Source organism: Anser cygnoides, chromosome 9 (genome assembly GCF_040182565.1).
Source record: "Anser cygnoides isolate HZ-2024a breed goose chromosome 9, Taihu_goose_T2T_genome, whole genome shotgun sequence".
NCBI classification, from domain to species: domain Eukaryota; kingdom Metazoa; phylum Chordata; class Aves; order Anseriformes; family Anatidae; genus Anser; species Anser cygnoides.
The window spans coordinates 4,684,217-4,710,770 of NC_089881.1; the positions used below are offsets into that span (position 1 = coordinate 4,684,217).

Consider the following 26,554-nt stretch of genomic DNA (forward strand, 5'->3'; position numbering starts at 1 on the left):
GTGAGTATTGGTTCCTCCTACTGATGCTAATTCCTGCTTCCTTCCCAAAGTGGAAGTTGTCTTCTGCTTTGACCGCAGGAAAAATGCAATCCGTCCACCTCCTGGTGAAATTGTAAATTTCAATAGAGTTTGGCAGAACTGTTCCTGATATTTCTCACTCTTACAATTTTTCTTTTTTACACCAGTAAGCTTAATGCCGATGGTCTAAACCCAGTATAAATAAACCAGGATTCCAGTTCAGCCCATTCAGACACAAGCATTATGCAAAGTTGCGTTGCTCATTAGAGACCAAGAGATGTATCTATCAGCCTTTATCTGTTTCATAGAGATATATGCATATATTATTCCATATATCAGAATTGTTTGGTTTCCATGTATGTAGAAAGTTCCCATTGCTCCGTAGCCTCTCTGGCAACCTGTGGCCAGCAAGGTGGGGTGACGTGGCTTGGTACAACAGGAGTCATTTCTCTTCCCTTTCCCTAATACCAGCTCCTGAGTTGTTCCGCTTCAAACAGAAAGCCTGTGTGGCTGCTGACAGGGCCAGAGCTGTGTCAGAAAGACAAACTGAGGAATATGTACTATGAGCACATCTGTGCTTTAAAATCAAGTGTGATTACTGTATGTGCTGTAAAACCCAGTCTGCTGCTTTGCATCCCAAGAGAGTTGCCACCTGATTTCTAAGAACTCTCAAGAGATTCTGACTTCTAGGTTACATTTCCTGTATCATTTCGTCCTTTTGACGAAAGGCACGGCCCCTTTTTGACTATTGGGTGACTACTGTCGGACTGTGGGTGCATACAGATGACTTCCAGGTCACGATACCTCCTGCAGCTTAAGGGTAACTGCACAAACACAGGTGAATGGTTTTGCTCTTCCCTTAACCAAAGGTTATAAGGTACATAAAGGCAGAACACAGGATTTCATTACTAAGGCTAAGCAGAATTTCAGTGTATTTAATCCTTTGAGCTGGCACTAATTGGCAGCTCTGTCTTTGTGAGTATGTGAAACAAGAAATGAAGTCTCTGCCAAGGTGCTCAAGTAACTGAATTATTGCTCACTGCAGCGCTGTTGCTTCAGGAACACAGAAGCAGGCACGGTGTCATCAAAGTGTCTGGAGCTAAGGAAAGTGGAGTGTCTGCGAAATACAGGAGCGGTTTCTGGTCTTCTAGCTTTTGAATCACTTCCTCTGAATAACCAAGTCTGTAACCTGAATTATTGCGTGGAGAGAGGAGTGCCATGGTAGAGAAAGGGTTAGAATTCAGCATCAAAAAACACGTCACTATTTAATACTTGAGGATGTTTTGGGTGGCAAGGGGCTGGCATCATCATTGGGCACTATTCCATGTCCAGTCCAGCCTAGGCTGGCTAAGACCATGGACCATGACCTCCTCTTCCGAGGTGGGGTAACCGTGCACATGCAGACACGTCCCCAGTCAGAACGAAGCTCAGCGCACTGGTTCCCTCATTGTTCTGAGGGTCACTTATTTCTTCTCCACTGGGACTCTTATTTTAGACATAGGGACCTGCATAAATAAATGCATATTATAAAAATTGTACTTTTTGCTTCCTGTTAAATTGGTGCCTCTTCAGAACAAAATGTTATGTTCTGTCTGAACAGAAAGAATGTGTGCAATATCTTACTTTTACAATTGCAGTCTGTTAATAATTATTGCCAATTTGTGGTTAGCTTAAAACATAATAGAATCTGTGTGTGTGGTTTGCAATGAAAAATAGCCATTGTAATGTTTGTCAGACTTCTTTATGCCTCAGGGATCACTCTGAATACAGTGTATGGAACCAATTGAAGTGAATACTTCATGCCTTTGGTGTTTGTTTTTCCTTATTTCTCGTCTGTCAACTGCTGTGCTGATTTTCTTTTTATTAGTATTGATACATGCTTAAAGATGAGACAGCCACATTGAGTTCTTGGTTTCACATGTGTAAATCCAGCAGGATAAATTTTTGACTTAATGCAGTAAAACAGAAAAACAGATCAGAAGTATAACTCTGCTGCCCTCCCCCCCCCCCCCCCCCTTTTTTTTTTTAAGAAATCAGAGTAGAAAATGTGTGTGGCCTTGGCCTTGCTGGATCAATCAGTGATGAGCTATGAAACTAGTATGCTGGGAGTTAAACATCTTGGCATCATCACCGACAACTTTTCTTTGGCATCTCAATGCAATTTCGGTGCTACCTTGATGCTTTCAGCAGGCTGCGACTTACATGCTAAAATTAGATCTTTCAGAGCGTAAACCGTAACAGTGGGGAGATTAATTACTGACGTGTGAATTCCTGGAACCAGACACGCCACTCTCCTTCTGAGAGGTTTCTTCCATCAGTGAATTATGTGCAAAGGTACTACAGCTCGCTGTGTAGCAGGTCTGATCTTAATGGAATTACGAAGGCAGACAATTTCTTAGGAGAAACTTTGCCTGGAAGCGTGCCTATATTTTCTCACTTTTGGCTACCTGGGGCTTGAATGTGAAGAATACAAATGGTGCTCACACAGCCAATCTCCATTTCTTTTTTCCCAGTGCCTTAGCTCTGTCTGTCCTTACCCCGTTCTCCCACGTGCTTGAGGAGCCTTTCCTCATCTCCCTCGAGCTGCCTGGAAGTGCAGGCCGCGTCCAGCTGCCTCTGCGGTCTCGCCAGCTGGCGCTCAGGCCTGGATGTGCTCAGCCAGGCCATGACTGCTTGGGTTATTTGCAGTGCCTGAGCTCCTCCAGCTATTGACCACCATTAGCTCTTCGGTTTTAAGCAGGGAGATGAGGCACAGCCCTTCCGGAGGCGCAGCCATCTGTAGGGTTAGCAGGGTTAGCTGAACGCTTGTTTGTGGCCAGGAGTGCCCAGCTCCCTCGGCCTCGTGGTCTTGCTGCTGGGTTTCCTTTTGTCTTTTGGCTGACCTGATGCGAATGAAGCCCAGGCCCTTGTTGGCCATCTCAGCTCCCAGGTGTGCCCACAGCGCATCCTTTGCATGGCTGTGAGCAGCACACGTGCGGAGGGTGCAGGGAGGGTCATCCTGACCTCCATGCTGGTCAGTCTCGGGGGAAACATTTCCTGTTTCTGTGCAGACTTTTAATGAATAAATTTTCCAGCATTTGAGATACATGTTGTAATTTGTTGGTCATGGTGTGGCTTGCCCTCCTAAAAGGGGCAGCTTGCCCCTTTTTTCAGGTAATCTCTGTTTCTGCTGGCAGTGAGGCAAAGCTGTCGGTGAGAAAGGACTGGTGAGCGGAGTGTTCACGTGGCCATCACCTGCTGCCGTTCAGAAAGCCTCCGGCGGTATGCCCCTGACTTCCTTGGGCACCTGTGCAAGCACAGAAAGCCTCAGCGTGATGTTCAGAAGTAGAAGGAAAACTCATGAACGTGGTTTGAACTGAAGAAGTGTTTGGAAATAACAGACATGCTTCTTAGCGTGTGCTTCATTTCATATAAAAATTAGAAGTGAATCCTGCCTAAGCTGGGTACCAATATGTTTGTCTTCCTTTATTGAATCTAAGAGAAACTGTAAATACTGGTTAATAAAATGGAGCTCTAAGACATTTTTGCATTATAAAAAAGACTGTTCTTGAAGAATACACCAAAGCGGACCTGCCCACATGAAATGTCTGGGAGATGAGTTGACACAAAAGTTTGTACCAGTTCCCACTGAGAATTTTCTTTACACAGTATTTTTAAGCTGCCAAAAGCTTTTGCACGTAAGAAGTGCTTGCCAATTTTTCTTTTTAAAACAAAATCAAGGGCAATTTTACGTTACATGAGCCTGCAAAAAGAATCTGAGTTGGTGGCTGAACATTGCTTTCTGTAAAATGCATTCAAAAGACGACCGTATTTCTTGGAAATATTTTTACAAAGGATTTGCTCCTAGAATCAGACCATGTCTGCAGTGCTTCAAGCAGAACAAGGAACTGAGTGAGGAAGAACTGCAGCAAACTGCTTTGTTTCCCATCCACATCCTTTTCTGGCACTTGCTTCTGCCTGGCTATGCTGTGTATTTGCAGGCGGTCAGAAGTTAACCTCTTAGCTTCTGATTTTCCGACCGCTGCTTTTGTGTCCAGCTCAAGCGGTGCTTAGTAGAAACGAATCAAGATGTTCTGGCTATTTAGACAGGAAGAGAGAGTTTTCTGGACTTTCCAGAGTTAAAAAATAAAACAAAAATTCCAGCTCACATATTACAGAGTCAGGCTGTCCATAACCAGTTTAGGTTCCTGGTGGGTTAGGCAAGAGTGAAGGTTGAAGGGCTTGTCTTTGCTGTTGGCTACAAAGAGCAAGGCGTGGGAGTGGGGAAAAACACAAGGGAAGAAATACTGGCCTACATTCATCCTGTTAGAGAAAACCATTCGGAGAAGGCAAAGGAAGAGGAATGGCTACGATTCGGCTCCCAGCCTTGCAGAGGCTGGGACCTGGAGGCTTACAACAGCTTTACTGTGTTAAGAATGACATAGTTCTGGTCCTGCTTTCTTGCTCACTCAGAAATCATAAATAAAGTTTGCTTTTTGATCTGTTCTTGGATAACAGAGTTCCGTAGCAGCTTCCTGGGAGGTCTTTAATACACAGCACAATTCAAAACACACGTACTGGAATTGTAAAATTACAGAGAAGGATGAGGAGGATCAGTAGACTCTGACCATGTGGAAAAAGAGTGGACCTGGACTGGCCTGAACAATAACTATGAGGGGATATGATGGAAGCTGAAAAACCAAGGATGGTGTCACACGTGTAGCCTTTGCTTGCAGTTCCTACTCTCAACAAGAGAGATTGGGGTCATCACTTGAAACTAGTGGATGACAACTTTGGGGTGGGAGGAGGGAAGTGAAGAAAATTTGCGCAACAGAATGACTATTTGAGCTGTGGATTTCCTTGCCACCAAATATTTAACGTCCTTGGTGCTTGCATAGATTTAAAGGATGATTGGGTACATCCATGAAAGAAAAGTGTTTGAGAATTAGTAAATATGGAGGATGGTACCTTGGCTGGGAGCCTGCGTGAATGGAAACTGGAGGAGTATTCAGGAGAAATAACTGCTATGCTTACTGGTTTCTGTATTTTTTGTAGGCATCTGTGGACTCACAGGTCCAGAAAGCTGAGTTAAACGAATTTTCATCCTACCCAGTATGGTCATGCTCATGTAAACTGCAATTTAGTGTGGCATCTAGGTGAACGGGCTGCCCAGGGAGGTGGTGGAGTCACCATCCCTGGAGGTCTTTAAAAGACGTTTAGATGTAGAGCTTAGGGATATGGTTTAGTGGAGTACTTAGTGTTAGGTCGGAGGTTGGACTCGATGATCTTGAGGTCTCTTCCAACCTAGAGAAATCTGTGAATCTGTGAACATTCAATACTTTGCTTGCTACTGAAATAATCACAGAATCACAGAATTGTAGGGGTTGGAAGGGACCTCGAAAGATCATCGGGTCCAACCCCCCTGCCAAAGCAGGTTCTTTAGAGTAGGCTGCAAAAATAATACTCTACTGTGCATTGTCTTGCCTCTTACTTACCTGCAAGTATGTCAACTTCATTGCCTGCTCACATGAATTACTGTGCATTTGTTTCAGCCTGCTGGCCACGTGCATGGACCTTTCCTGTGAGCCAGCTGATGCGTGGTAGCATGCCTGTACATCTGGACCCTGCACATCCCTTGGGTGTTTATTGCTGCGAGGTTGGGATAATTGAGGGAGTAGAACTTAATGGAGTATGTTATGTTTCCTTTTGCCAAGGTTGGGGTTATCTTCAGTTTTGATTACTTTACACAGGCTTTCACAAACCACAGGGCTTGTTCTGGGATCCCAACCACTGCCCTGTCTGTTTTTTCCCAGAATTTTTATCTTCTTATTTTGTTAATACTGAAGATTTCACATTTGTTATGAGTATGTATGAAGATTAGCAGTTTTTAGTTTAGAAATTAGAAACAGAGACTGGGAAAGTGAAAGAGTTATCTGGAAGTACAGACAATTATGTCAGAGTGAGAAATACGTTATTGTGTGTTGGCACTCTTCACTCTAAGACTTCACAGTTTTACTTTGTGTTGTAGGAGATCAGGTAAGAGAAAAGGAATATCAAAAGGATGCAAGATGTCTTTTTCTCTTTCCCACTACCAAAGTGAGCTAATGTACTTTTGACTTGCAGGATTTTATGTTGCATTCCTTTTTCTCACTGAAATAATAAAATAATCTTGCTTATCTGTACTTTGAAATTTTTCTCTTCAAAAATGCCATTATTTACCTTTTGACAATAGGATCTAAATGATGAAACGTTATAGCAAGTGCTTTCTTAGTTGCTTAAGATACCTACAGGCAGTAGAAGAGGGTTTACAGGAGCTTATAAAGTTGAATATATGCTATAAGTGTGTAAAATCAAACATAATGGTTGTACTGTCAGCTTGCATACATATGGAGGGAAGAGTATTTTAGTACTTAGAAAAAAACCAAAGGAGAATGTCATAGAATATTTTATTTTTGTGTGTATATGTATGTACACATGTTTTTATGGCACTATAGATGTTGCTTGTGACCTTGAGTAAATGAGCTGCCTGACCTCCTTTTGCTTCAGCTATTCCAGCTGGAAAATTGGGTGGAAATGCGGATTCTCTTTGTAAACCAGATGTTGCTGAAGCTGAGCTTTTCTTGGTAAATAAAATGAAAAATCATTGCTGCAATGTAGGATAGACATGAATAGCAGATACTAGAATTACAATCAGAAAAGCACGCAATGGAAGCCAAAAAACAGGGCAGCCGCAACATGTCTGAAGATAGTAAATTTAGATGATTAAATTATTTAATGGCCTTTTATGGCCCTTCATCACTATGTGTTTTGTTATCAAGGGCTGATTCCAGTCCAAGTAGATGAAAACAAAAGGATAATGTTTGTTTGAAATTTCCCAGTGGATCAAGCTAAAGAAGAAATTAAAGTAATTGCATATTTGGTTTTTGTACGCATCAGCAGGACAACATTGCTAATGGAAAGTTTATTCTTCCAGCCTGATTGCTGATGTAAAAAGAAGCATTTTGTTCGCTAAAGCGAGTACGTATAGCCACGTTTCTATTCAACCTGTGCAAAGATGCCTGGAACAGAAGATTGCTGTGCTCGGTGCTGCTGGAGGGACTCACGCCCGCAAAGGGGGCCGACTGGCAGCGCCATGGCTCAGTAAGCCTGGCTCGTCCCGCTTTGCCAAGCAGCTGCCATCCCAAGTGCTGAAGGGGCGCAGAAGGAATGTCAGCAGGCATGAGACCTGTGAGACTGGTTTTCTGCTGAGTGCAGGTGTTTTTCCACCTTGGGAAGCTGCTGGAACGATGCTGCTGTTGGGAGTGTTTTCTTGAATGGTAGAAATGTTATCGTGGCAAGGCAAAAGCAGCAATGGGGGTGTGTATTTAGCAGTGTTCCCAGATTTTTGGAGAGGTAGGGACTGCTACTTGCTCAGTTGAGCCTGCTGCCAAAATGAGATAATAGTGAGATGTTTGAGAGTTGTAAAATGAGCGATTGGGTAGCAGGTGGCTTTTGGGGTGTAGGTGTTATCAGCAAGCTCTTGTGAGTACTTACGAGGCTGTGTGGAGGTGATGAAATATGTAAGCTGGAAGGGCCCTTGAGTGCTGTATGCGACACCACACTGGAAACTGCCAAAATGCCCTCCCCAAGGCCTTTCTCCTAACACCCCTGGGGATGCTTTCAGCCCCAAATGAATCCCATCGACCCTGGCAGTGCACAAAGACTGGCAATCCAGCCCGTCAGCGGCTCGTGGCACCACCAGCTCAACCAGAGGGTGTGTTGTATCCCTCACGTGGGACACAGAGATACAGAAGCCTCTCACAGATTTGTTCCGCATGAGGTGCACTAATAGCTAGGGCATGGAGCGAAGGTGAAGGCACAGAGGAATGGTTGCGCTGTCAGCCTGGGAAGGAAAGAAATGGACTGATGTAGCTGGGGCTGCTGACATTGGGGACTGTTTTCTGGAAGGGTCTGTTAGCGGAGCTCTGACAAATAGAAGAGACTTGTTTTCATGGGTATTTATGCAGGGTCATTGTCACCCTGCCTCAGAGAGCTCACCTTGTGTGCTGATGTCGTTTTTACCATGATGGATTTCCAGCCCTTTGTCTGCTCAGAGAGAGAGCTTTTTGGATTTGTAGGCAGAATGCAAGTATCAGCTATTGCAATGACTTTGCAGTGTGCGTTTATATGTGAAGGCTGATGTCTTAGCCTAAGTTACTAGATTGTAGGTGGAGTCAGATTTCTCAAAAAAAAAAAAAAAAAAAGACAAAACCTAATTCTTTTCCGGTTGATTCAGTACCAGAGTGACTTTGAAAAAGGTTGCATCATATGTGGTTTTTCCCTTAAAAAAAAAAAATAATAATTTGCTTTTCTGGTTGAATTACTTTGATTTTTATATCCCTCTTTCCTTTTCTCCTCCCCCCCCTCCCCTTTTTTTAAAGGAGGCTCAAAGCATGGATCTATGCTGAACATCTCATTCCAAAAGACAGTCTCTTCTTGATAGAGTGAATTTGTTTGTTTTTCAGTCATTAATGACAGAAGATGGAACGGAGATAACTAAGCTTTCTGCATTCTCTGGTAGGTGCTAGTACTAAATAAATAAATAAATGAGGAAACTTGTTTCTGATCCTGCTGTAGTAATATGCTTTGCCTTTCCAATACGGAGCTTTAAGGAAGTTCAGGTTACATGCATTCACAAGCCACTAAAGAATACATGCTATTCTTGACGTCTGGAAGATGTGGGTGAGATGAATGTGTGGTGTACAGTCATCGGCACCTCACTCACAGGCCCGTTAGTGGATTTTTGGCAGTCACTTCTGAAAATGTGGAGTCGCTCATTACAACCGATTTCCTAGCAAGAGCTTGGACCACCGAGATCACAGGTTATATCTGATACAGCTTGCTTCATCATCCGAATGCATAACTTCTAGTGACATTGCCCTGCTGCACTGTTCCAGGTGTGACTGACAGTGTTGGTGGGCTTACCAGGGGATTGAAAATGAATGCCAGGTGATGAATATATGAAAAGTGGCATCAGGATGTATTAATATAGTTTATCTGCTGACACTGCCTGCCAGTTGTAGGGTATAAGAGTGTTAATCTCCTCATTATTGGCCTTACTAGTTGAGTGTGCTAGCAAGACCTCCAGGTTTTGCAACTCCTGCACCCCACATCCCTAGGGTTATAACAAGAGGCTGGAAGGCTATGTGGAGTAAGTAAAACAGGATAGGGAGCCTGTTGTGACCCTTTTCAGGGTACCACGTTTTCTGCCTTCTTCCTGGTACCTGAGTTGATAGCTGCCTGCTGTGGACGCGTGCTCACATCGCGGTCATGCAGTGCAGAATTGTTTCTGTTTCCCTGCCAGGCGCTGGGTCCCGGGTCTGGCTGTCATCCCTTGTTTTTTCTTCAGCCACTGTGGGGGTGGTGAAGTCTTTTCCCCTCTGATGGGCTTCAATCTTGATGCATGCTTGAGAGTGCCTAAGCCTGCTCAAGCATGGCCTCTTGTTGGTTAGTACCTGCTCTTCTGTATTTCTCTTATTCCTTTCTGATTGAGCTCTCCTACTCTATTAGGTTGTCCTGTCTCATTTGATTCTCCATGTGTGCCTTTTTTAGAGCTGTAGTTGTAATAGAGAAAAAACTCTGTGTCTGCGATATGACCATGCAAATGACCATGGGTGTGCAGTTCTTTATGTTTACATGGGCATAAGTCAAGACTATGTTTTTGACTTGCACAATGTTTGTGCATGTCAGCATTCCTCCCAGACAGAAATATCGAGCAGGTGGGAAGTAATCATTCCTTGACGCTTGCTATGAATTTGATCTTTGCATGAACTGAAGCTTTATTTTGATCTTTCTTGGTGGGAGAAGGTAGATTATATTATTTAGGAGGACAGTATTGTGAATTCAGTATTTGCAAGTGAAATATTCAGCAACTCAAATATTTAACCTGTTTAGAAGCATCTTTTATGTCGGTTGAAGATATGTACTTTAGGGACTGATTTTTCATATCTTCATAGGACTGCTTGCTAAGCACTAGTGAAATTCATTTTCCAGTGATTGAATGACATACCGTAGCAGTGGATTAGTTTTGTCCAGCAGTACATTTTTATATATTGCTGTATATCATAGATTCAGGCTAAAGTCAATGAAGCATGCCAGTGCAGAGATTTAAGAGAGAAATAAATTAAGTTGGACAGAAGATCTGAAAGAAATGTAGGGAAAGAGAAGAAAAGAGTTATTAAAGAATTTGTGACCCCTGTCAGAAAGCTGAATGCTACTGGTTATGAAGCAAAAGGAATGTATAGCTATTCCTTAAAAGGACTGGACTTATTAAATGTTATTATTTTGCCTATCTAGATGTAAATGAGTTTCTTCAAAATGCTGGGAACAGATGAAAATGTTCAACACAGACAGCAATTAAACCCTGAACTGACTGCCTTACATATGTTACCTTTTAAGTGCTTCAGTGTCCTTATTTTGACTGTATGAATTGGGTGCAGGACTTTGCAAACGTAAACAAGGCTTGTGGATTTCCTGTGGCCCAATACCTCTTTTCTTGGGTTAACTTGGGATATGGTTAATACTTTTTACCTTACACATAATCGTTCTGGATTTAAAATCAGCACAGGAATTTTATTTGTATTAACTGATTTTGTGATTATCTTAAATGACCTGATAATGCTAGCTAAAGAGATGCAGAAGTCTTTAAGGAAAAATGAAGCAATATTTAAAGTTGCACTGATGCTGGTCAAGTTTGCTCTGTACTTCTACTACATGACAGAGCATTATTAGATGTTAAACTGATGATGTTATTCCCCATTACAAGTGCAGAGGGATATGATATGCATCCAAAACAGATCTAAGAAAGTGACATCTTTATTTGCAGTTGTCTACTATCAGTTCTGTTTATATCTCTGTGAATGCTATAGCTTATTTGTTATTTGCTTGCTTCAACCTTTAAACGGTGCTGAGAAAATACAGTGCTCAGTGCCTTCAGCATCAAGTCTGAAAATCGGGCTGTTAGAGGAATGGCAATAAATGAGTTTTAATAACATGAGGATTGAAAGTCCATTGGACAAAGACACTCGGTGGAGTCAACTGCATAAGGACCAACTGGAAACCCGAACCTAAGTCCAGCCTTTGTATTATTTGGGAATAACACAAGTTCATCAAATTTTCACGAAGTAGTGGGGACTTAGCTGGGGGGGAGAGGATGCCCTGGAAGGGCTCCTCAGCATTGCTGGAGGCAGGAGGCGTAGGAGACAGCCTTCCCCTGCCGTGTGTGCGGAGGTTAAGGTTTCTGATGGAGCTGAAATGGGCATCTAAGTAGTGTCCTAAGCCAAACTTGAGGAGCCGTTTTTGCAGGCTTTATGCAGGCTGCAGAAGCTGACGGTGCAGGGAACCATCTTCCCTTTCGTACAGCATGGTGTTAGGCTGCGTGGTTTTGGTTTAAGGAGCTGTCTTTTCCAGGTCCACTCACTAAGTGGTGCCTGTCGGCCTGCGCTTGGGCAATGCTGCAGTCGGCTGAGACAAGCAGCTCTGGAGATGGCTCTGTGTGCTCGAGTTACAGAAACGAGTCGATACGGTAAGGAGCCTCTGAGAGGAATTGATATCTGCTTAAAGTTAAGTCAGCAGGGCTGATGGATCCAGCATTAAATTTAACTTCTGGCAAGGACCTTTTGTCTTGGCAGCTGTGTTCACTATGTTATGTGAGAGGCACTCGGGACTCGGTAAAGATAGTGTGGTGGTTGGGGAGAAAACAAGGGTGATTCCAACTTGGTTAGTGTTGTGGTTCTATATTGGTAGCCACTTGAAATGTCTGCATATATTGGCAAAGAGCTTCTGTTGCCTTTTCTGTTTTCTAGTGCCAGATGCGGATGCTTTTCACGCTAAGTAGGAGTACAGTGAAATCTGTCTCAAGCAGTCACACAGCAGGCTGGTAAAATTCCATTTAAAGGAGGTGATCTCAAACACAAAGCTAAGTTATAAAGATATTGTTGAGATAGGGGTCTTGTTTGTTAAATTCATGAAGCTCGTGCATTATATTTTAACTGTAGAAGACAAAGGCAAACTCATCAGAGTGATGCATGTTTGTAATACGCAGGCCGTATATGCTGTGCTCAGTGTGACTGGGCTCCTGGCACAGGAAGCCTGCATATGGAACGATCAAGTGGAAATTTTTAAGAGGTTTGTTCCTTTGGATCAAATGTTACTAATGCTGAAAAATGCCAGAAAGGGTTCATGGAATTCAGAATTATTTGCTCAATACAAAGGGAGAACAAACAAAACAAAACAAAAAATCTGCAGATCTCAGAACAATTCACTGAAACAAGCTATGAAGATGATGTTTATAGTTCAGTGTGCAAAACATCCTGAGCGAAAGAGCCGAAAAACTAACAATTCTCTTGGCTACGCACACTGATATTAACTACAAAATAAGAAGACGCCACATAAATACTATCCACATAGGGAAATGCAGGTTTTCTACTACAGCAGGACGAGTCCTCAGCCGGAACAAAGGAGAATAGAAGGGGCTGTGCGAGCACGTGCACGTGTGGGCACTGAGGGGATTTGTTCAGGTCTGAGAGACGCTTGTGCCCTGTGAGCCTGCGGACAGCTGGCTGTTGGGCGAGTCGCCCACCAGAACAATGAAGCGGCTGGCCACACGTCCTGCTCCCCTTCTGCTCCTGGTCCCCACCAGGGGCAGTGGGATGGGGGCTGCTCCAGCTCCCCATGGGGGTCCCAGGGCTGGCTGGGGGGTGGCAGGGGCTGCCGGCCCACCTTGTGTACCCTCAGTGAGCTGGCGGTGCCGCCTCGCCAGGCAGAAACAGGCGGTGATTATTCCTAGCTGGCAGGTGACAGGCCTAAGACCAGGTTTTACAGGTCAAAATGTATTTTCAACATCAGCACGTGAATGGCTCTGTTTTCCATTTTTCAACTGTCTGCAGATTTATAAGTTCGCGGGGTGCTTCCCCTTACTGACTTTGGCGCCCCGTGAAAGGGGAACTGTTACCTCAGCCCGGCAGCAGAGCTGACTCTGGGCCCGAGCACCACCACGGCTGCTGTGCGGCCTGTTGCTGAGGCCTGCCATCGCCCCGCTCAGCAGGAGATCCCCGCTTTTTGAGTAACTTCTTCGCTTGGGGACATATGTGCACATGAAGGAGGACTGCAGCCATTTGGGCTTTCGAATCAGGGAAGGTGGTGAGGGGAAAGGATGTAATGGTTTTTGAGGCAAAGATAGACGTTCAGTTGTAAGACTTGTTGCTAGAACTTCCTGTTTTGATTTGCATAAGAGACGGGGGGCGGGTGTATTTATGGTTTAATGAGACACTGCCGCCTTAATAGAGCATTATTCACAGGAAGAAATGAGTTATTGCTGGCTTTCTTCTTTCTGTTCAGTTACTGTGGATACAGCATGTAAGTTTTAGACATACTTCCCTCTTGAACAGTATACATAGCTTTCATTTGTTACGCTGAAGCAGAGGTTGAAGGATCACGGTTTTTAACGAGCGATTTGTTTGCTGCTTGAATTCCTACTGATACAATGAGCTTTCGAGGGAGAGTTTTCAGAAGGGAGCCCAGTGAACTGCGGAAGAAGAGAAAGACCATGAGGCGAGTGAACCGAGGAGAAATTCACAGACTGAGCTGCGTGAGTATGCCTCCTGTCCCTCCATCTCTTCTACGAAATTGTTATGAAATTACAGGTCAAATACAAATAGGGGAGAGCAGGATTTATTCCTTGGTGTGTGTTTGTAGGAATTGTGTCAACCTGTATGACGAGGTACTAAACAGCAGAGAATGATTACGTTATGACTGAAGCATGGAGAGTTCAGGAGTTTACATCAGGGAATCTGTTGTGTAGCATCACGTTGCCGATCAGGTACTGATAGCAGCATTATGTGGTGCTCTCTGAGACGCCTGGTAATGCATGCTTGGTAGTTCTGTGAAAATCAGTAATGGTGCTTCTGGAGTAGAAAGTTCTTCTCCGTCACTTCAGGTCTCATGATCTGCTAGGTTCAATTTGTGCATTTGGAGGCCAGAAGCAGGAGAAAGACACTCTCCTACAGTGCAGTGAGCAAGTGAAGGAAGATCCAGAGCCCTTGGTGGAAAGCTGGAGCAACGTTCTACCCCAAGGAGGTAAACAGTGGCTTTGCCACTGATAGCAATGAGCCAAGACCGCACCTTCTGAAACTCCCATGTGTGGCACCGGGCAGGTCACGTTAACTCATTTTGCACCTAAGCTTTCTCAGCTAAAACTGAAACTGTATAAAAGTTTTAGGTGAAACACTGCTGAGAAGACAACGGCAAGTATTGGTTTCCAATGTATTCCCTTAAGATACTACTTTAGATTTCAAGTATTTAATGGTTTCCTTAAGAATGATTTGGAGAAAATCGAGCCTTTTCTTCATAACAGGTGTTCAGTTTTCTTCTGTAGTTTTGTGTATCAAGTTAGATTGTGTTTGTGTGTGCAGCAAGGGTTTTTTTTGGAGGCTGTTCTTCATGCTAATGTAGCAAAGAATTGGTGATGATACACTGAAGATATTTCTCATTTGCTTTCTTAAGAAGGAAAATATCTCTGCAATTGTAGAATTTTGTAACTGATTGTTTAGGACTGCCTGTGGTTGGTCTAGCAGTAAAGTGCTTGGGTTTTGCTCATGACTAGCTGCCACTTTGACTGTATATTTTATATGGAAGTCGATCTTTTTGACACGGCTACTTTACGCTGTAGTTCCTGCTGCCCTGAGCTATTGTCATAAAGTCAAAGATGCTAAGGGCTAGAGAGGTTTTGAAGTTAACTCTCAAATGCTGCTAGATTTTCAGAAGTTCTCAGCTTTCAAAGAGTCCCCAGATAACTCTTAGGATTTTACAACAGCGTTACACAGGTCTGTGTAAGCACTTCAGGGTGCTGAACTGAAACATTGCGATCAGGGTGCATTTCAGTTACAACTGAAAACTTACTTGGTGTTAGATACATTTTAAGATGCTTGAGTCTCCTTTTTTTTTTCCTTGAAGCTGACTCCAAAATTCAGTAGGACCACACCTGAAAAACATAACATTCTTGAGAGTTTTAAAAAAAATGACAACACCATCTTGGTGTTCACTGAAGAAATGTGAAGTTTTAGGAAGTCCCATGACTAAACATTTAAGAGGCTGTACACCCCTTTACCCTTAATAAGGGTAATTATTTGGTTTCATCATGACAAATTGAGTTAACTCATGAGTCCTTTAATTCATGTTAGCCTTTTGCAATCTACATAGATTTTTTAGATCTTAAACTTTGTAGTCACACGTCCTGAGAATGAAGGCTAATGCAGGTGTTGAAAGCATCTAACCCTGACAGCTCACAAAACTTGTTAGGATGTAGGCACTGCTGCTGTTAAATGCTGGTTAGCAGGGATTTTTGTCATTATTGTGTGGATCCTGACTGTGTGTGATTAGTGCTCACTAGAAGTGGCTGAAGCCTTACAGGAAAGCAGAGTTTGACCTAAAACTAAGCCCGAACAGCAGCAATAAATCAGTAGCCTGCCTGCAGGCAGTGCACGGTGCTTCCTGCAAAGTAGCTGGCTTCTATAATGCATGGAAAATAAGCTGAGTTTTCAGGGGAATCTGGTCTTTTTTTTCTGTTCTTTTCAGCCGTAAGATGAGATGGGGTCTCTGTGTCATGTTATTCTGTGGGTGTATTTCTCAATAGCTTGTTTTGCCCCTAGGAAACACAAGCACACTTGGCTTTACTTTTGTGGCTTGTGACCCGTGTCCTTCTACCCACTATTTCATAATTGGAGCATGTTAAATTGTTGGCCTGTGGGTACTTCTTGCTATCAAACCAGGAGCTGATCTCTCCTTCAATCACTAGCCTGCTGCAGATCTCCAAGTGGGGTTAGCTCCCACGGCAGCTGCAAAGGCCTCCGAAAGTGGGGACTTATTCAGAGACAGAATTCCTATACCACAGCCAGACCCATGTTTTCTGTACATGGACTTTTATTGTTTGCTGGAAACTTGCTTTTGTAAGACTAACTATAATCTGATCAGTTTTAATTGATTGTAGGTTGTTAAATGGGCTCAGTGTGGTTGACTGGATCTTGCTTTCATTTACATCATTTGTGTGCGTGTGGGCAAATGACTTGATAGCTAACTGATTGGGAGGGTGGTTGATGTCAAGGAAATGTTTAGAAATTTCTGAAACTTGTGTCATTGGGAGAGTTGAGTTTAAGGTGATCGTGCCTGAACAATACTAATGTTTATGGATAAATCCTTAGTGGAAATACAGACATATGATTTAGTCAGATAAGTTACATTAAGTTACAGTTCAGTAAGCATGAAAAATATCTGTAACTCATGAAGACATAAGTAACCATAGGATAGTTAGAAAAAGGGAGATATTTACTGCATATCTGAAGGAGGACAACATATATAAGGAGTGTCGTGCAAAATGCTGACTTACTGCTAAGTACTCTCTAGAAATCAAGTGTTATTTTTGGAAAGTTTATTTAGAGGTAATGTTAACATTTTTGTCAGTTGTTCTTTGATTCAGGGATTTCTGAAGAGGTTTAGCTCCTTTCAAAAACATTCTTTGCTTATTCTACAGGTCTAGAACTTCATACATCTACATTTTAGTGTTTAAGTGAAAATGGACCACATAGTTTGTGCAATTTCATGCAATTAACGATAGTGATCTAAGTCTTTAGTGTCAGAGTATGATATGATGAACAGACATTAGTTTTCTCTTTGGTTCTAAATATTCACTGCAAAAAAAAGAAAAAGTCTTATGTAGTCTTAAAAAACAAAAATCAACTAAAAAGAAAACTTTACTTTTGAAGTACATAAAAATAGTTTTGAAAATCAATTCACTGATGTTCATTGTGTTCTGCAAGATGCGCACCTCTTGTAGCCGCAGGATTGTGCTAAATGAGAGTGGTGGAAGCGTCACCTGTAGCGTCACTGCATGCATCTTCCCTGCTGTCCTTCCCCTGAGCCTCACAGACCATGGGTGGATCTCTGAGTCTCCTTTATTTGTCCAGCTTGGACAGAAGGAGGGAACTGGTCTGGTCTGATTTTGTTACTATTAACCAATCCTATTACTCCTGCATAGAGAATGTAGCAGTAAGAGCTAGTTTTCCGCATTCACTGTGAGGACCATCTGATTTCAAAAAGTGGGGACATCTTTTTTTAAAGTAGATTTTCCATGGACTACAGTGCAGTGACTCCCTCCCTCCGTCTCTCTTGCATGCACGCACACAAGTGGTGTTTACATAAGCTTCTAAGCTTCCAGTACACTTTTGGTTGAACCCACTACGTACTGTTTGCAGGATGTATAGTTTTATTAATGTCCCTCTTTGCAACCATAAGTCTGCCCAGCTGAGACCATGCTAGAAAAGCAGACATGGCTGGCAGTTGTTTACAGACTGGCTGAACTCGACTTGCTCCAGCATCTTCATGCCCAGGGCAGCACAAGTCACTTTTCCCTCCCCAGGGTGAGGCCATTGCTCCCAAGGCCACCGTCTGTGTGCTCCAGCTCTGTCCCCAAGGGTCCCTGCTCACCCCCACACCTCATCTTCCCAGACCCCTTGCACAGAGTCCTACCAGTCTGTTCTGATATCTGTACGAAGATGAGAGAATGGCATCCTTGGCTTTTGCCTGCTTTCTTTAAGAATAGGTTCAGCTTTAAAGACTGTTTGTTGCTGTAACTGCGCTCTTTTTGTGGCTAAGGTCAGGTAAGGGGAATGAAGCGGCTGCGTGGTGCCAGGTTAGAGGTCTGTGTAAATTCAACTTAAAAACAACTTCAAGGTATTTTACAAGAGTTTCTTGTTTTTCCCCTGAAGTGACCCAAGGACAAATATTTAGTCTAGGCTTCAGAAGTACTTACTATTTAGAAATTGTCGTTTTTGACATTTTAAAAAATGTTGCAGTTTCTTTAGAGGTGGCGTTGTCAGTGACACAGTAATGATCGTCTCCTTCCTAAAATGGTTTCTAGCTACTGAGTAAATACGGGGCACACAGGCTGTTTTCTTGTTTCCTGAAATATTTTGCAGGCTATGTTTGTAGTTCAAGCTAATGTGTAAAATGGCAAGTGCAAGTCATTGAAGATGCGCGTGCACGTAGCATCCAGATTCAGAAAGCACCACACCAAGTGTACAACGCCAAGCATGCACTCGTGGCTGAGAAACAGAAATCAGGAAATGCTTATGAGTAAGTCAAGCCCAGCACGAAGCAACCCCCATCTCCCCAGTGCATGGATGTTTGAGCTGACGGCTCTGCGTGGCTTCCGGGTTTTAACCATTACTAAGATAGTTTTAGTAGGCCTGGTGCTTTCAGAATTTATACTGAGAGCAGCAATAAAGTCTGCCTTGAGAAATATCAGGCAATATGAAGACTAGGTCACTCACATGTGTCTGAGAATGGGTCCTGTGGTTTGTCATCCTAACCCCAGTCGCCCGTCGGTCAGCCTGTTGGGGCGGTTACGTGCATGTGTGCCACTGAGGCCTCAGCTGGCTGCGTAGCTGAAATGAAAATGGCCTGGCTTAGCTCATCCATTTTCAGATATTTAATTCTCTCCATTCTCTTACAGTGATTTTTAAAGCTGGAAAATAGGCACAGTAGATCTTTATAGATCTTGATCCGCAAAACAATGATAATTTATTATGTAAGCAATTAGGATTTACCCCATCCAAAGCTGTATTTGTACAGGATAAATCTCATTCAGTCAAGCAAATCCCTTATTGGTGTCAATCAGTATTTTCTTTGGATAAAGACGCTTTAATGAAAGAAAATGATTTTTCACTTTCCTTATGCCCATCAGCATCTTCTATAGGTTTCCCTGCTTTATTTGCTATAGCATTTTTGGAAACTAATTTCTGGATCACTAAGAATTTGGGGGGGGTGGATCTTTGTAGTTCTTCACAATTTTCTCTGTACCAGAATTGTATGGGAACTGGCAATCCCATTAATGAAATTTACTGGCACGTCAGCTTCCCCGCTGCCACTGCAGGATATCAGTTATGCTGTGCCACTCTGAAAGAATGACTGGATTCCTTCCAAAGTACAGTTCTGCAAGTTTTGGTGAAAGACATTACAAATGAAACATTTTAGACCTGACAAGTGAACTTCTCTGAGGGTGGGAAGGAAGGGGTGTCACTGAAAATTTTCTTTGTACCACTGATTTCAACAAACTTGTTGACTGTGGGTTGCATACTGAGCCAACTGTAGCCTTGCCACTGCCTAGTGGCAAGGAGACACGCACATCGCTCCAGCAAAAAGCAGACTTTTTGGTGACTCCATTAAATGTGAATGGTCTTCTAGCCCCAGCTTCAGCTCGTTGAATATTCAGGGAGCTGTGGCCAGCATGCATCGGAGCAGGTCTGAAGACAGGGTTAAATTCAGCCGTAACAACACACCTCCTCCAAAAGTCATGGAATCCTGGCTGTTCTTTAGTTCAGTTCTGACAAGCTTGGCCAAGAAATATTTAAGTTAAGTTGGCCCACCCTGGTGGAATAAAATTAACTACATATATTAACTACATAAAAATCCACAGTCATGTTCTGTGCCAGCTACAGTATATAACTGGGGACAGGAAGGGAATAAGTAGTAGTCTGGGAAGCATTTTGCATTGATGCCATCCCTGAAGTTAATTTATTTTGCTGTTGTGAATTTTAGTAGGATTGGGCTTGGTTAACAGTATCATCGAGAAGTCTATTTAAAAAAAAAACGAGGAAAGATGATGTTATTTCAATAAGTGGCCCTTTCTCTTGTAAGCCTGTCCTTTTCAGTGTCTCAAAGGTATATGAGATTGGTTTGTCTAAAATCACAGTTCATAACTTGGCAAAACACAAAATCAGTCTTGCTTGATTGTGACCAATCTGGCCATCACAATTCTTCTGAATTTTTAAGAATACACAGTGGATCCTCCTGTCACTAAGAAACGTTTTTTCAGGTAACCAAAGTCCATCAGCTTGAATTGTTTATTTTCTCTTTATCTCTGTTTTTCATTTTCTTCTTTCTGGCATGGGGACTTTAAGAGAAGAAATTTATTTAAGCATCTTTAAAAAATAAAAAATAAATTCCAGATACTCAGAAATTGGTATCTGGCAATATACTTATATGTATTTAAAGCGTTAGAAAATCATAACATTTGGTCTAGTTTATCTTTAGAATGAGGAAGTGCTTGGGATGACTATCCAGATGATGTTGGTCTCAGTTACATCAGTTCCTCCTTTAATGAGTGGTCACAGAAATATGACTTCAGGCGGATGACATGTCAGTCATATTGTCATATAACTATGAAGAAAAAGTGGGTGCTAGCACCAACAGCAAGTCTCTGCAGCTGGAGGCAAGCCGCGTACCGTATCTGTTTCTTTAAAATCGTTTTTGTGTATATTTTGGTTATTATTGCAGGGAAAATGATGCTTTTGTTATGTGGATCAGAAGACTATGGTGTAGGTCTCATTCAAGGAGGTGGGTTTTTACGGTCCTGTTCAAACTGAATATCACACCTGGAGTTCTGGGCTGAAGTGAAGCAGTGATTGTCCTGCTGTGGTGTTGGCTCCGGTGCTTGTTACAGACCTCTTAACTATTCAAAAAGAGTTTGGGAAAGTTGGCTAAACAACATGCAGATGTGTGGTCAACAGCACAGTGTCAGCATGTAAAGTAAATGGTTCTGTCGTGGTTGTCAGAGCAGGTGAGGAGTTGGAGAGGGCCTTTTACTATGTGTTTTCACAACCATTGCAGTACACCTAAATGTAATTCATTACTCACTTGAGATAGAGAATATAAAAAGCACTATAAAAATCCAAGCCAGCATAATTTGATCTTGGCACACAGATCGCTCGGTTGGTCCACTTCCAAAAAGAACAGACAAGTTAAATTGAGGAGAGGCAGCACTCTGGTTATTAAAGCTTTAAATCAGCCCTGCTCATTTACAAATCTCTGCTAGTGCTTGCAGGGAGAAATCTGCTAATCCCAACGTCACCACTTCTGTCTGCCTGTGACAAGCGAACTGAACAGTCATTCACATCTTCTGGAGAGAAACTGTGAACTGGAGCAGCTGCCGCCTGCTGTCACAAACGCAGCGCTGAGCGCTGTAGTGCCGGCCTTTGCCACAGCCAAAGTACTGACTCTGCCCGGGACCGGGTGGGTGTGCGCCTTGCCTGGTGTGCAGGTTTGTAAGGATGTGCAGGAACATGCTCGGGCTGTGACAGCGGAGGGGTCAGGCTGGGGGTTAGGGAAAGGTTCTGCACCCAGAGGTGGTGGGACACTGAACAGGCTCCTCAGGGCAGTGGTCATAGCACTGAGCTGCTGGAGTTCAGGGAGTGTTTGGGCAGCGCTCTCAGACACATGGCCTGGTTTTGGGGTGGTCCTGTGTGGAGTCAGGGGTTGGACTCAATGGTCCGTGCGGGTCCCTTTGAACGCAAGACATTCTGTGGTTTATATCTCACTGAGCAAGGATTGATAAAGAGGTCTCATGTTTACTACATTGTCATGCTTCATGTCAGCAGTGAATGGACTGGATTATCTCTGCAATAGAGTGGGTTATTACTTGCGTCTCTGATTTATGAGACTTGGAGTGATGCAGTGTTGCATTTTCTGCAGGATTTTGCTGTGAAGTTGTAGAAAGAATGACATTGGTCACTGCATCACTAGAAAAACATCATAAACATTGAAGGGCTTCACCAAAAAGCTTTGCAATAGTTGTGATAATGTTGCATCTGCTTCTATGTAGGTGCATTTTGGATGCATCATCCTTCTCATAAGACCTTTCTGTTAACTTCTGTTCACATGTTTCTACCAGCTCGCGCACTTCGGCTCCCAGCACGGCCAAGCAGAGAATTAGCGCTGTGGGAGCAGCGATGTGTATACACTCACTCTGTTTCTCTGCTTCAGGGTTTTCTCGAGTTTCATTCTCGCCCCGCATAAATGACCTTGCAACTGTCGAGAAGTTTGGCCCTGGAGTGTTTCAGACATTGATCAGGAGTGGCTTTCTGAGGAGAAAGGGGAGGCCGAAATGGCAAAGCTTGCCCTGCCTCTGCCCGTGGCTGAGCAGCTGTGTGTCGCTGGTTTTGAAGGAGATGTGGCCATACTCACTCCAGCCTTGCAGGGATTTCCAGGGGGAAGAAGAAATACCTCTTCATTCTCTCAGTCCCAGCAAATAGGGTGGTTCCCATCTGCACAGAGAAGCTGCAAATGCCATGAGTTTTTATGGGAATTCCCCCCATATTTCAAGAGTCCAAAGATTTGTGGGATTCCCCAGCTCTTTCTTACTCTATGACTTTAGGAGGAAGGTAGCTGCTTATCGCTTGCTTACTTTGTGTTCTTTTAAAAAAATTAAAAGTAATGTCTATGAAGTTTCTTGGGATTACAGGACCTAGATTAATGCTGTTCTGACACCTCTCTGTTTTTGGTGTGGACATTGATGGTTACAGTGGCATGCCTGACTTGCGAAAACCTGAGACTGTTGTGAAACCACTAGTAGTATGGTATCTGCTTTAGGAAGGGAGGGTTCCCAGTGCAGTTAACGTTGTGAACTTTCTGCAGAAAACGTACATGCTTTAGTGAAACCACTACATGGGGAAAATGCCTGTAAAAAACACTTGTACCTCAAAAAAAATCAGTACGTGTGTTTTTTCACTTTTACTTTGCCCTTTTTTTTTTTTTTCTTGCAAGTGGTTGCTGTAAGGCTTCCTACTGAAGATAACAGTACACTACTACAATGTTGCTTTCTTCTGAACACAGATGGAGTTAACTACTTTTCAGACCTGGGCATCATTAGTGGTACAGCAGATGGTGCACTCAGCATGCGTCGCTGGTGTTCTCTCTTCCTCCTCGAGACTTATGTCCATATAGGAATATTTAATAAATAGATATAATTAGATTTAATGAAGGAGAGCCTAAAACTTGTGTCAAGGGTACTGCAGTGACTTAACGCAACTTGAAAGGAAGGAAGAGAGAGCTGTGTGTGGTGAGATGGATGGATGAGCCCCTTTTGTTCCTGCGGGGAGCTGCTGTAGGTAGGTGGCAGACTGAAAACACCACACTGAAGAATACTGCTTTAGCTTCAACCCAAGTGTTTCTTGGGTAGGACTGGATGTTAACATGTCAGCTATTGCTGCCTAGGGCCGAGTTCTGGCCTGTGACAGTCTGAGGTAAGATGACTGGGGTAATGTGAAATCTCAAGAGCTCTGTTAGGGTGACTTGTCTTACCTGAGCATCATGCACTAGTGTACAGTCCTGTCACAGAATCTAATCAAGTTTTAAAGATAATTCTCCTCTTTTGGGCATTTTGTTTTACAGTGTATTTTCTGAAGATAAGTTTTTGGTTTTGTTTTCCTGTTAAACAGTCGCAAATTTTATTTCTAATTCAGTTTCCCTTTCATGACTCTGACACAAGTTGGACAACTGTCCTGGTCTCCGGGTTCATCCAAGAGGGAATCTAGTACAGTATCCACGTGTTATAATCCCTTTTTATTTTATTTCATGGGAATAGCTCTTTTAGTGGCTTCCTGAAGTTGGTAGTTACACCATGTTTAGATAGGCCAAATATTGTTTCTCTTTCCCCCCTTTCCCTCACATCCTACAGCAACATTCATGACTCAGTTTCTTTGGGAAAGAGCTTTCAAAAAAGCTCTATTTATTACTGTTATTTGTTGATCTTATCTATTTTTTATGTCTTTAATATCTCAACATCAGTTGATACTGCCTTTGGCCTGTGAATACTAAATATTGCCGACTATTAGAAATTTATTAACTTTTTAGCTGGCAAGCACAACTAAGAGAGGTAATAGACTGAACTGTTGAAGGAACAGCTACAACTTTTTAAATTGCATCTCCATCCTTGGAGGTTTTCAGGATTCGTATGGACAGGTTCCTGAGCAGCCTGATCCAATTTGCCCCGCTTTGAATAACAGGCTGGACTGGGGTGACCTGGAGGGAGGTCCGTGGTTATTCTGTGTCTGATAAGCTGAACAGCCATTGAATAACTTTATAGGAGCATTTGTATCTCCATGTTTTAGTCTATTTTGTGTGTCTGTATTGTTGATACTTAATTAAACTTTTCATAGATCCATTTGATACAAACGAGGATTTGAACTTAATGTAGAAGGGAAACAGTGTACACAAGGGCCAAGGTAACAATTTTGAGATGACTGTAATTACTGAAAAAGCAGGAACTCTCGAGAACAAAGTTAAAAGAGGGAGCAACTGATATCTTTGGACCATCACATGTACAGTGGACCATGTGTATATTATATGTATAAACCATATGCTGTGGGCAATCATCAGATTTTCCATTGGAGAAATTTGGTTTATGGAGATGTAGAAGCTTTCTTTTCTGATACACCATGGTTTTGGTCTAGCTAAGAGGGAGAGGAAGGTTTATGTTATTCTGAATAGCACAGTGCAAGAGCAGTGGGTAAAATACAACTTTTATTCTACAACATAGTAACTCAAAATAATATTTATATTCCATTCAAATTGCGTCCATCTGTCTATTGTTCTACATAGATTTGCAGAGAAAGAGTGTTCCAGAGAATGACAGACAATGTGGTGGGTTTAGTCCCTGTAATGAGCTGACAAATTGCCCTTGAATTATCAGGTTGAGAACAACGATTACGACTGGCCCAGCTTCCTCACTTCTGCTTCTATGAATCAGCTCTGCTGTAGCAAGCTGTGGAGAGGTGGGAGGGTCATCATTCATATTCTGGTGTTAAAAAAAAAAAAAAAAATGCAGCAGATCTCAGTTTATGCAGGAAAAAAAAAAAAAGGGAGAATTTGAGTGTAGCGAGATTACCTGATCTGTTTTTTTCTCTACAGCAGGAAAAACCCAAACTCTTGGAGCCTTTGGATTATGAAGCTGTCATCACAGAAATTGAAAAAAATATTGGGGATAGCCTGTTTAAAGATCTGATATTGTTCCCCGATGATGACTTTTCAGTAAGTACAAGGCAAATGTGTGTTGTTCTTTCTCTTCAGTTTGTCTACTTGTTTATTTTACCCTCACTGTTAGAGGGAGACACAGAAGTGTCCCCAGGGCTCTCTAAGATTTTTCTTAGTTTACACGTAGCTCCTTACTCCTCTCCTACCAAATTCACTCTTTTTTTTTCCCTGACATTCGTACATGAGTGAGTTTATAGTTCAGTATTAGACACAGCACAAAGCCCTGGTTGTTCCCAAACATATTTCAAGACCTCATAAAATGTTTTATTCCATAACATGTACTTTGTTTGCTCAACACAGTGGCAGTTTAGCTTGTGCTGGAATTTTTCCTTACTATTACAATCTAATTGAATTATACTTCCATAATTTACTTATAATCAATCTGATCCTATATTCTATTGGATATAGTTGGCCACTAGAGTCGACCCATGTCTCTTGGACTTCTGCTCAGTCAGACTTTTTAGGTGGCAGCTGTAACATATTTCCCAGCTGCGTGAGCAACTTGAGTTTGCACAAAAAGGGTAAACCTGAACAGACTTGAATTTTGTTTGGTTTTGGGGCTTTCTCAAATTCCTCTCCAGCGGGGATGGAGATCTGGCAAGCTGTTCCTGACCGATGGGGATGCGGAGTCCCCAATGCCAAGGCAGCCCCTGTGGTGTGATGCTGACAGGCTGTGGGTAGCAGAGCCCACAGCCGCGAGGCTGTCTGACCTCATCCATGGTTCCCCAGTGCTCGGCCTGCTGAGCTGCAAAGAAATCAAGAATCTGTAAGTCTGGGGCAGGGGTGGCTCAGGAGGGCAGGGGCTGCCTGCAGGGAGGCTTGGGAGACATGCTGCCAGGCAAGTAAGCTGGCAGATCGCCCACACCTTACAGCGACTTCAGAATCAACCAATCTCTGCAAAAGATTCCGATGAATAGGCATTCTCTAAAGGAAATACATTTCAATCTGTGACCGATTGTAACTGCTGTGTGAGAGCCCTTCCCATCAGCTCATGGCACTGCTGCTGTCCTGCGGGGCCAGCTTAATCTAATAGACTGCTTTGTTTTACTAAATGGCTCTATTTCCTTGGTGGCATTAACTGAGTTAATGTGCTCGTGGGATTGAGAGAGAACTGAACAGAATACATTTCCACATCACCGTTAATTCCTTTATCCATTTTGCACATTTGTGAATTTACGAAATTGAAATTTAGCATTATAAAGCTGGCTAGACTTACTGTGTGCTGTCACAAGGCCCCTGAGCCCCTGGATTTAGAATAACTGAGCCCAAGTCAGCTGAGCAAAAGAAGCTGTTTCTTCTCAGCAAAAGAAGAATCATGTCCTACTGCTCCAGACCTCTGCCTGTCAAACCATATTTTCATATCCTTATTTTCATTTCATTTTTAGCAGTTGCAGCCTGGCCTTTAGTGTAGTTACTTCTATTTTGTTTCCTCTGTGTTATGGAGAATAACTGCAAAACACAGTATACTCAGTAAAATAAAATAATAACAATTAAAAACCACAGAGAGGTACTTGCATAGTAGAGATGACCTGTACTCATAAAAGAGCAGAAGCAGAGGTAGGTCCATTGCCTTGCAATAAAACAGTCTCTTTTCTTTGTTATCTTCTTGTTGAAGTCGGCTGCAGTAACAAGAGCTTATGTCACCAGACAGGGCTGC

General features: G+C 42.8%; 1 protein-coding gene across 15 annotated transcripts in view; it reads left to right on the forward strand.

The window, feature by feature from the left end:
- DOCK10 (dedicator of cytokinesis 10) overlaps positions 1–26,554 on the forward strand; it is a 151,967-nt gene that overhangs the window by 30,521 nt on the left and 94,892 nt on the right. For 9 of the 15 annotated variants that reach the window (XM_048063031.2, XM_067002482.1, XM_067002486.1 and 6 more), the window contains exon 2: positions 24,775–24,894. In XM_048063031.2, the coding sequence (XP_047918988.2) occupies positions 24,775–24,894 (120 nt within the window). Of the gene's footprint in view, positions 1–12,829; positions 13,625–24,774; positions 24,895–26,554 lie in introns of those variants that run through there. The other 6 variants (XM_067002483.1, XM_067002487.1, XM_067002478.1 and 3 more) reach the window with 4 other exon arrangements.